Genomic DNA, 12,157 nt, shown 5'->3' on the forward strand with positions numbered 1-12,157 from the left:
ACAAGGAGATATCATCTCACCCCATTTAGAATGGCTTTTATCAAAAAGTCAGGCAATAGCAAATGCTCACAAGGATGTGGAGAAAGGGGAACAATTGTACACTGTTGGTGGGAATGCAAGTTCGTCCATCCATTATGGAGAACGAGTTGGAGTTTCCTCAAAATACTACAAATAGAGCTACCATAAGATGCAGCAATTCCGGGCCGGGCGCGGTGGCTCACGCCTGTAATCCCAGCACTTTAGGAGGCCAAGGCGGGTGGATCACGAGGTCAGGAGATCGAGACCATCCTGGCTAACATGGTGAAACCCTGTCTCTACTAAAAATACAAAAAATTAGCCGAGCGTGGTGGCGGGCGCCTGTAGTCCCAGCTACTCGGAAGGCTGAGGAAGGAGAATCGCTTGACCTGGGAGGCAGAGGTTGCAGTTAGCCAAGATCGCGCCACTGCACTCCAGCCTAGGCGACAGAGCGAGATTCCATCTCAAAACAAACAAACAAACAAACAAAAGATACAGCAATTCCATTGCTAAGTATAAGTATATACCCCCCCCCATAAGGGAATCCATATATTGAAGAGATATCTGCACTCCCATGTTTATTACAGCACTAGTCACAATAGCCATGATTTGGAAGCAGCTAAGCGTTCACCATCCGTTCAACATATGAATGGACAAAGAAATTGTGTACATGTGCACAATAGAGCATTATGCAGCCATAAAAAAGGAAGAGATCCTGTCATTTGCAACAACTTGGATGGAACTGGGGGCCATCAATTTAAATGAAATAAGCCAGGCACAGAAAGATAAGCTTCACACATTCTCACTTATTTGTGGGATCTAAAAATTAAAACAATGGAAATCATGGAGATAGAGAGTAGAAGGATGATTATCAGAGGCTGGGAAGGGGAGTGGGGGTGGGGGGAAAGTGCAGGATGGTTAAGCAACACAAAAGTGTAGTTAGAGACAATGAATGAGATCCAGTATTAGGTGACTGTAATCAACAATAATTTATTGTACATTTTAAAATAGCTAACAGTAATTGTATTGTTTGGCACAAGGAAAGGATAAATGCTTGAGGTGATGGATACCCCATTTACCCTGATGCGATTATTGTGCCTTGTACGCCTGTGTCAAAATATCTCATGTCATTCATAAATATATACACCTGCTATGTACCCATAATATTTTTTAAAAAGAAAATGATGTATAATTATGTGTGTAAATGTGGATATAACTCTACAGAAATACTGAATGAAAAAGCAAGCTACAGAGTAATACCTGCTCTATACTTTCGTTGACATAAAATTTAAGAAAGCAAAATTAAATGATTCATTACTTAGGGATATATATATATATATATATATGTAGAGTATAAAGAAAGAAGAGATTAACTCAAATTTCACATTGGAGTTTACCTGTGCCGTAGGGCTGGGGTGCCTGGAACCATAGAAGGATGCACGGCTTCGAAGATTGTGCTTTTTTTTTCTTGTTTGTTTGTTTTGTTTTGTTTTTGTTTGTTTGTTTTTTGAAACTGAGTCTTGCTCTGTCACCCAGGCTGGAGTGCAGTGGTGCAATCTCGGCTCACTCCAACCTCTGCCTCCTGAGTTCAAATGATTCTCATACCTTACCCTCCCGAGTAGCTGAGATTACAGTTGTGTGCCACCACGCCCGGCTAATCTTTGTATTTTTAGTAGAGGCGGGGTTTCACCATGTTAGCCAGGCTGGTCTCGAACTCCTGACCTCAAGTGATCAGCCCACCTCGGCCTCCCAAAATGCTGGGATTACAGGCATGAGCCATCGAGCCTGGCCCAAAGATTGTTTTTTTGTTTTGTTTTGTTTTGTTTTTTGAGATGGAGTCTCGCTGTGTCACCCAGGCTGGAGTGGCACGATCTTGGCTCACTGCAGCCTCCGCCTCCCAGGTTCAAGTGATTCTCTTGCCTCAGCCTCCCGGGTAGCTGGCATTACAGGCAGGCCCTACCGCGCCTGGCTAGTTTTTGTATTAGAGACGAAGTTTCACCGTCTTTGTCAGGCTGGACTCAAACTCCTGACCTCAAGTGATCCTGAGCCTCAGCCTCCCAAAGTCCTTCGATTACAGGCATGAGCCACCATGCCCGGCCCAAAGATTGGTTTTATTGCATTTGTTAAACTGTGGGATAGGTACTTGGGTATTTCATTATTGTTCTTTTTTTTTTAAAGTACATACATATTATGTACATTCCCTTGATTTCTTGGAACATTTCACAAAAAAATTATATACACAGAATAAAATAAATACTTAAAGCCAAAAATCTCTGGAAATACTGAGAAAAAAAAGAGAGAAAGAGACAGAAAGAAGAGGGGAAGGTAAACATTATTGCTTAGACAGAAACACATTTTAGACTTTCACGTCTTCCTAGCCTCACAGAAAGTAATGCAAAAGTGTTCTTAAAATTGCATTACTCACGCCTGTAATCCCAGAATTTTGGGAGGCCGAGGCGGGCAGATCATGAGGTCAGGAGTTCGAGATCAGCCTGACCAACATGAAACCCCGTCTCTACTAAAAACACAAAAAATTAGCCGGGCATGGTGGCACCCGCCTGTAATCCCAACTACTCAGGAGGCTGAGGCAAGAGAATCTCTTGAATCTAGGAGGCGGAGGTTGCAGTGAACCAAGATTACGCCACTGCACTCTAGCCTGGGCGACAGAGCAAGACTCTATCTCAAGAAAAAAAACACTTTTATTAATGCTCAAACATCCACAGGTGCCTTGCGCACTACAGACAACTTGTAGTCACTGATGGGTTTGATTATGCGCATTTAACTAAACCTTACTTATCAAAACTCTGAGTCCACCTAAGCAAGGACAGGAGTTGAATATTAAATGAATTTCAAAAGAGAACCCACATATTTGAGGGAGACTTTGCTTCCACAGGAAAGTGAAGTCAGAAACCATGAAGACAATGAAAACACTAGAACAGAACTGGAATGTGAAAATGTTGTCTGCTTATGAACTGTCAACTTTAATTTACCTTTGAAATAACGTGGTCCTAGGTCTTACAGAATATTTCTAAATATTGTAAATCAAAGGAATTTGTAGCATTGAATTAGAATGAAATAAGGCATATTTGAATGTCTTTGGTTTCTTTTAATTACAAAGATTTCTTTTCTTAAATGGGGAAAGATATTTCTTTACTTTTTGTGTGTGTGTGTAAGACAAGGTCTCACTCTGTCATCCAGACTGGAGTGCAATGGTGTGAACTTGGCTCACTGTAACCTCCACCTCTGGGCTCAAGTGATCCTCCCACCTCAGCCTCCCAAGTAGTTGAGACCATAGGCACATGCCACCACGCCAGCTAATTTTTGTATTTTTAGTAGAGACAGGGTTTTGTCATGTTGTCCAGGCTGGTCTCAAACTCCTCAGCTTAAGTGATCCTCCCGCCTTGGCTTCCCAAAGTGCTGGGATGACAGGCATGAGCCACCGCGCCTAGCCAATATTTCTTATTTTATATTTTTACTGAAAAGAGTATGCTGTATTTTAATGTGATCATGAATTTTCTCAAATGTTCTTGCTCTTCTCACTTTGTTCAGTCAAGGGTCTCTAAGGTAAGTGTCTACAGAATCAGGTGACTAACACACCAATCAATTACAAAAGGATTTGTAGAAAATTGGGTTTTACGGACACAAAGATGGGAAAAACAGTGGGGACTGCTTTATGGGGGAGGGTGGAGGTGTGTGGGGTGGAAGTCTCTCTATCCAGTACTAAGCCCACTACCTTGGTGTTGGGATCATTGCTGCACCAAGCCTTTACCGACACATTATTTACTCATGTAACAAGCCTGCATATGTATTCTGTGAGTCTAAAATAAAAAAAAAGAAAATTAGGGTTTTCAAAACTGAGAAATATGGCTGAGGGTGTATGATCCTCAAATGTGAAAACATTAATTGTAAATTGCTTGTATCCAAAATATAGACACCGTGCTGGGTGCTGATTTTGTTCTTTCCTTTTTTGCAATTCTCTTTTTCTCAATTGTGTCCAAGATACACAGAGCCAGAGAATCTCACAGGAGTCTTAGAATTCCTGCTCCTGGGACCCCCAGATGATCCAGAACTGCAGACCGTCCTCTTTGGGCTGTTCCTGTCCATGTACCTGGTCACGGTGCTGGGGAACCTGCTCATCATCCTGGCCGTCAGCTCTGACTCCCACCTCCACACCCCCATGTACTTCTTCCTCTCCAACCTGTCCTTGGCTGACATCGGTTTTGCCTCTACTACTGTCCCCAAGATGATTGTGGACATCCAGGCTCACAGTAGACTCATCTCTTACGTAGGCTGCCTGACTCAGATGTCTTTTTTGATCCTTTTCGCATGTATGGAAAGTCTGCTCCTGATTGTGATGGCCTATGACCGGTTCGTGACCATCTGTCACCCCCTGCACTACCAAGTCATCATGAGCCCACGACTCTGTGGCTTCTTAGTTTTGGTGTCTTTTTTTCTTAGCCTTTTGGACTCTCAGCTGCACAATTTGATTGTGTTACAACTTACCTGCTTCAACGATGTAGAAATCTCTAATTTTTTTCTGTGACCCTTCTTAACTTCTCAACCTGGCCTGTTCTGACACCTCCATTAATAACATGGTTGTATATTTTATTGGTGCCATATTTGGTTTTCTCCCTCTCTTAGGGATCCTTTTCTCTTACTATAAAATTGTTTCCTCCATTCTGAGAGTTCTCTCTTCAGGTGGGAAGTATAAAGCCTTCTCCACCTGCAGCTCTCACCTGTCAGTTGTTTGCTTATTTTATGGAACAGCCCTTGGAGGGTACCTCAGTTCAGCTGTGTCCCTTTCCTCCAGGAAGGGTGCAGTGGCCTCAGTGATGTACATGGTGGTCACCCCCATGCTGAACCCCTTCATCTACAGCCTGAGAAACAGGGACATTCAAAGTGCCCTGCAGAGGCTGCATGGCAGAATAATGTAATCTCCTTATCTGTTGCATCTTTTTTGTAGTATTGGTTGGAAAAGGCAGAGCTTTGATACAAAATATCAAGACCTTTAAATCCTTCCCCCTTGGTTACATTATATTTATTGCTTGATAGGTTCAATTCCTCTCCATGTTTCATATGTGAATGTGGGCGGCAAGCCACCAGGTGCCGAGGCAAGAGACCGAGGGCACGAGCTGTTCCAGCATAATAAAGAAAATATATAAAATAAGAATAGTTATACTAGATATAGATCATAGATATGATTATATATGAACATCATTAATCATTAGTTTGTAGCAATTACTCTTTAGTCCAATATTAATCTTCACTCTACAATCATAACCTAGGAAAAACCAGGCCATACAGAGATAGGAGCTGAAGGGACATGGTGAGAACTGACCAGAAGACAAGAGTGTGAGCCCTCTGTTATGCCCGGACAGGGCCACTAGAGGGCTCCATGGTCTAGCGGTAACGCCAGTGCCTGGGAAGGAGCCCCGTTACCTTGTGGATCTTGGTCTAGCAGTAGGGTCAGTGCCTAGAAAAAGCACTCCTTACTTAGCTGACCGGGAAAGGGAGTCTCTCTTTTCCCGGGGGAGTTTAGAGAAGACTACTCCTCCACCTCTTGTGGAGGGTCTGACATCAGTCAGGCCTGCCCGCAGTTATGCGGAGGCCTGTTTCCCTGTGATGCTGTGCTTCAGCGGTCACGCTCCTGTTTCACTTTTATGTTCCACCCTGTACAACTGGCTCTGCCTTCTAGACAGCAGTAGCAGAATTAGTGAAAGTACTAAAAGTCTCTGAAATGCAGAAATAATGGTGTAAGCTGTCCTCTCTCTCTCCGCCTCGGCTGCCAAACAGGTAAGGGCCCCCTGTCCAGTGGACACGTGACTTGCGTGACCTTACCTATCATTGGAGATGGCTCACACTCCTTACCCTGCCCCCTTGTCTTGTATCCAAAAAATAACAGTGCAGCCAGGTATTTGGGCCACTACCGGTCTCCGCGCCTTGGTGGTAGTGGTCCCCCGGGCCCAGCTGTCTTTTCTTCTCTTTGTCTTGTGTCTTTATTTCTACAATCTCTTGTCTCCACACACGGGGAGAAAGACCCACAGACCCTGTGGGGCTGGTCCCTACATGTGAATATTGTCTCCATTGTTTTGTCTTTAATTGGAATGTGAAGGTATTCTGGAATTCTTTGTTTATTGCAAAAATTCATGGCTGAATCCAGTGTACCTAGACAGCCTCCTTTAGTTTCTGAGCAATGACCCTGGTATCTAGGTGAAATCACAACCCTGTTTTTATATATAAGAAGTCCTTGCTAAAAGTCAATAGCATCTTGGAAACTGCAACCTTAAGGAAATGATGTACAGCAGGTCCTCAAGTAAAATTGTTTTGTTCAAAGTCCATTAGTTATACTGTTGATAAGGAAAAACACACGGTTTCATTATAAATCATTTCACTTAAATTCACAGTTTCCAAAAACATATTGAGGGTGTTAATTGAGGACTTACTGTATTTCAAATTTAAGTTAATTTTCACAGTTCGTGTGGAAATTATTTACATATTACATCTGTAAAATCACTTTAAGCAGGCTATGTGTGATGAACTTGTTCACGAGTCCTCAACCTTGGCTTTTATTGACCTCACCTGGGGAGCTTACAAATGATGATGGCTGGGCTCTCTTACCCAGAGATTTTGATTTACTTGAACCTGTGTGGGTCTGAGAGGTTTTAAAAGCACCAGTGATAGTTCAGACGATGAAGTTCTTCAAGGGATCAAGCTCAAATGGGTAAGATACTAAAGAGCTGATTGCAGCACTAGACAATGTAATTTTCTTCAACTATCTTCTTCAAATTCATTATTCTTCAGCAATATACAGATTGTCATTATGCCGGGAATTTTTAGTAAGCACTTGGAATTTGTTGAAAATGTTGATTTATATACATATAGATTTTCTTTGGATTTCACTCTTGTGCGTACTGAAAGGGAAAATAGAAAAGGATAACATGGTAACAACATCCCTAAAACTTCACATGCTATAACTGATTTTTAAAAATTTGTTTAGTTTTCTTTCTTTTTTTATGAAGTGTGGGGTAGATACACAAAGTTATACTATTCAGCCTTTAAGAAATGAAAGTGAGTCATTTGCAGCAACATGGATTTAAGTGAAATAAGCCAGGCATGAAAAGACAAATATGGCATGTTCCCACTCATACCTATGAGCTAAAACAGTGAATCTTGTGAAGGTACAAGGTAGAATGGTAATTACTAGAGGCTGGTAAGGGAAGGAAGGAGTGGAGCATGAAAAGATGTTTACAGGGTACAAAAATGCAGTTAGATAGAAGAAATAAGTTCCAGCGTTTCCTAATACAGTAGGGGAATTCTAGTTAGTGGTAATTGATTGCATATTTCAAAGTAGCTAGGAGAGAAGATTTGTATTGTTCTCATTATTCTGGTTTCTAAGCCATTGTCTTTCTGTTCCCTTCCCGCCTTTCTCTACTCAGCTCTTTCATGCTAGGTTGGGGCTGTTGAAGTTATTGCTCTGTTTTCCATCTGGTGTTCTTGTTACAGACTTTCTTGAACACTAAATTTCACTACACTGAAAGTTCGGTATACTTCGCGACCACCTTCTAGTATACCCCTATGCCTGCCTCAGTGTTTAGAGGCTGCTGCCTTCAGTTACTGTCTCTGTTACCACATTGTGTCCTTTAGCCTTTGTCCTGCAGTAACAATCGAGCCAACTCCCTCTGTTCAATTCTCTTCATAATAAGTAGATTAGTTATTCAAAATAACTAGATTAGTTTCTATTATTTATTTATTTATTTTTGAGATGGAGTCTCCCTCTGTCACCCAGGCTGGAGTGCAGTGGCGTGATCCTGACTCACTGCAACCTCCACCTCCCAGGTTCAAGTAATTCTCCTGACTCAGCCTCCTGCATAGCTAGGATTGCAAGGACCGCCCACCACGCCTAGCTAATTTTTGTAATTTTAGTGGAGACGGGGTTTTGCCATGTTGGCCAGGCTCGTCTGGAACTTCCGACCTCAGGTGATCCACCTGCCTCAGCCTCCCAAAGTGCTGGGATTACAGGCGTGAGCCGCGTGCCCAGCCCTGGTTTCTATTCCTGACCTAACCTTGACTGAGGAACAAAAGTATGTTGGAGTTGTCTGCAAGGGGAATATTTTAAAAATGTGCTGATGAAATAAAGCTGCTTTTAAAACATATGTCTTTGTGAAGAGAGTCCAACTGAAGTTTAAGTGGCAGTGCCCTATTTCCAGTTGCTGTGTGACTCTAATGATGTCTAGGGATTGTTAAATCACCAATTTCATCATAAATAATTTCAGGGTTTTCTTCTTTTACTTTACACTGAGCTACCAAAAGTCCATTGTCACCAGCAAACATGAACTCCCCTTTATTTCACATAAATGATAGTCAAAGAATTTGATAAGTGGGACATTAATGCTGCCTTTTTTTTTTTTTTTTTTTTTTTTTGAGACAGAGTCTTGCTCTGTTGCCCAGGCTGGAATGCAATGGCATGATCTTGGTTCACTGCAACCTCCGCCTCCTGGGCTCAAGTGATTCTCCTGCCTCAGCCTCCCAAGTAGCTGGGACTACAGGCACACACCACCATGCTCAGCTAATTTTTGTATTTTTAGTAGAGATGGGGTTTTGCCATGTTGTCCAGGCTGGTCTCGAACTCCTGACCTCAAGTGAGCCACCCACCTCGGCCTCCCAAAGTGCTAGGACTATAGGCGTGAGGCACCGTGCCTGGCCTAATGCTGCTTTTTGATGTCACATGGTGGACTCTCCCCACTGGTAATGCTTTGTTGTTGGCACTTTTATTTTAATATTTAGAAGAGTGCTATGATGGATTAATACCTTGTGATGGGAAATGTTTGGATTGTTTGGATGGTTCACAGTAGCCAACCAAAAGCGATGTGACAAACTTCAATCGGGATAGAATATACAGATGGTAGAAAAAATGTGGGATTTATGGACCCTTCATCACTCATATATTGGGCTCTTAAACGTGGGACTTTTGATAACTCAGAGGTCCTTTCTGAACCCCATGTTCCTCAGCAGCAAATTAATTGCAGTAGTCTTTTCTTCCAAGGCCATGCAATGATTTTATATCATGGTGCCATTAACCAGTCAAATGTTAGTTTCCCTTGAAATGATAGCCCCTGTTATTACACTGAGGAAGTTAATTTTAGGGCCTGGCATGGTGGCTCACACCTGTAATCCCAGCACTTTGGGAGGCTGATTTGGCAGGAAAGTTTAAGGCAGGTGTTTGAGACCAGACTTGGCTACATAGTGAGACCCTGTCACTACATTTTTAAAAAATTTAAAAGAAGTTAATTTTAAATGGGTATTCTCAGAATATACAAGTAACTGGATATTACAAACTGTGACCTTGAGTATAAAACAAAACATTTCTTTTTTTTTTTTTTTTTAAAGACAGAGTCTCGCTCTGTTGCCCAGGCTGGAGTGCAGTGGCACAATCTCATCTCACTGCAACCTCTGCCTCCTGGGTTCAAGCAATTCTCCTGCCTCAGCCTCTTGGGTAGCTGGGACTACAGGTGTGTGCCACCATGCCCAGCTAATTTTTGCATTTTTATTAGGGACAGGGTTTCATCATATTGGTCAGGCTGATCTCGAACTCTTGACCTTGTGATCCGCCTGCCTCAGTCTCCCAAAGTGCTGGGATTACAGGCGTGAGCCACTGCACCCAGGTAAAACAAAACATATTTCTATTGAACAAGTTCATCTGTATAGATGTGATAACAACTTAACTAAGAGTCTGTTTGAGGAGACATATCAAATGTACTGATTAGAACACTATTTTTGCTGCTACCCAAACATTTTAAAAGCTCCCAACTCCCAGCATCTTCCGATCCAATCTACATCTACATTCCTGTCATTTGATCATTTGTGCCCTCATATTTACCTCAGTATTTATTGATACACTGATAAATAGCATCCTTTCTTCCACATTCAACTTGTTGGAATATATATTTACATTTATTATATCAGTCAATGACAAATATTGTTGAGTACCTCACCTCTGAGCCATGGGTGGAATGTGAAAGTTTATAAAGAACCATAATATCTGGCTGGGCATGGTGGCTCATACCTATAATCTCACCACTTTGGGAGGCTGAAGCAGGAGGGTCACTTGAGACCAGAAGTTCAAGACCAGCCTGGGCAATATAGCAAGACTCCATCTCTACAAAAAAATAAAATAAAATAAATTACCTGGACATGGTGGCGCAGGAGGATTACTTGAGGCCAGGAATTCAAGGCTGCAGTGAGCTATGACTGAGCTGCTTCACTGCAGCTTGGGCAGCAGAGCAAGACATCTCAAAACAAAACAAAACAAAAACTCCATAACTTCCATACAACCTATTTTATCTACTTGAATAAAGACAGGCCAAAAGAAAGTACATTTCATTAAAGAATTTACTAGGTGATCTCACACACACACACACACACACACACACACACACACAACACACACAACACACACAACACAGAGTCTACACTAGGGAGTTCTCTGCCTGAAGTGAGATGAGCTCTTTCTTGATGAGCAACAATCAGAAGCTGCTGGGAACACTTGCTGAATTTAGGTGCAGAATTGCAGCAGCTTATTGTGATGTTGGGCTGAGAGCTTGTGGCGAAGGAGAACCAGGGTGGCTTATTTTGTCTGAAGGTCCAGGAGAACATTGTTAAGTCTGTAGAAATATCCAGTGCAGAGGAAAGGGCGACATGTCCATGTGCCAGTTCTACAGCATGGAATTTTTCTGACAGTACAATGTCTTGAATGGTGAGGAACTCTACCGGAAGGCAGAGGGAAATCTCCATGGTCTTGGGTGCTTAGAGACCCACGTCCTGGTAGAAGGATAGGCCTGGCCTCTGTTGCTCTGTCCCTTGCTTCCCTGCACTGACAGAACTCAGCTGGCATATGTGAGCTGCCCCATGAGAGTCCCTTGTGGCAACAAACTGAGGGGCCTTAGGCCATCCTCCTGCAAGAACCTAAACCCTACAAACAGCCATGTGAGTGAGCTTCACAGCAGATCCTCTCCAGTCAGTCCACGAGATGACTGCAACCCTGGCTGACATCTGATTGCAGTCTTGTTAGATATGGGGAAATGCTTAAGCAATATATAAAGTTACCAAGTTAGGCTGCAAAGATCAGCAGTTTCTAACATGCCAACATAGATCAATCAGACAGAAAGAATTAGGGTCTTATCCAACTTAGCAAAAACATAAATTACCAATGCATAAAATCTCAAATTACAGGCAAGGAGTATAGAAAGTAAAATAGAAAGTCCTCCTTAGAAACATAAATCTGAACTTCAAGAATGAAAGTAGTGGCTGGGTGTGGTGGGTCATGCCTGTAATCCCAGCACTTTGGGAGGCCGAGACAGGTGGATCAGGAGGTCAGGAGTTTGAGACCAGCCTGGCCAGCATGGTGAAACCCCATCTCTACTAAAAATACAAAAGATTAGCCGGGCATGGTGGCGTGCGCCTGTAGTCCCAGCTACTTGGGAGGCTGAGGCAGGAGAATTGCTTGAACCCGGCAGATGGAGGTTGCAGTGAGCCGAGATCGTGCCACTGTGCTTTAGCCTGGGCGACAGAGCAAGACTCCATCTCAAAAAAAAAAAAAAAAGTAGCAACATATTCTTCTCATGGAAGGCCTGCTTCTTCTTTATTTACATGGTTCATTCAATGGATTTGCAGATATGACTCCCATTTCATTTCAAAATTTAAAAAAAATCTGATGTGGTTTGTCACTGTCTCTGAAACTTGGTGGTGGGAACTCAGAGGACAGAAGAGGTTTTAATGAGAAGAGGAAGCCCTGTTCCTTCAATGGTCATTCACTTTTCTCCTCTTCTACTTTTATTTTTCTTTAAAAATGTTTTTAAAACATTTTTAATTTTTGTGCGTAGATAGTAGCTGTATATATTTATGGGGTAGATGAAACGTTTTGATACAGGAATGCAATGTGAAATAACCACATCGTGGAGAATGAGGTATTCATCCCTCAACTATTTATCTTTAGAGTTACAAACAATGCAATTATACTTTCTAAGTTATTTTGTTTTATTTATTTTATTTTATTTTATTTTATGTTTTAGACAGAGTCTTGCTCTGTCGCCCAGGCTGGAGTTCAGTGGCACAATCTCAGCTCACTGCAACCTCTGCCACCTGA

At 42.3% G+C, this 12,157-nt stretch overlaps 1 protein-coding gene across 1 annotated transcript; it reads left to right on the plus strand.

Moving 5' to 3' along the window:
- Positions 1–4,094: 4,094 nt before the first annotated feature.
- LOC100612416 (olfactory receptor 7E24-like) lies at positions 4,095–4,949 on the plus strand. Its single transcript, XM_024351751.2, is given in 2 exon segments — positions 4,095–4,546; positions 4,548–4,949. Coding segments are annotated over 2 exon segments (831 nt in total). The 5' UTR covers positions 4,095–4,117.
- The last annotated feature ends 7,208 nt before the right edge of the window (positions 4,950–12,157 follow it).

This window comes from Pan troglodytes, chromosome 20 (assembly GCF_028858775.2).
Source record: "Pan troglodytes isolate AG18354 chromosome 20, NHGRI_mPanTro3-v2.0_pri, whole genome shotgun sequence".
Lineage (NCBI taxonomy): Eukaryota > Metazoa > Chordata > Mammalia > Primates > Hominidae > Pan > Pan troglodytes.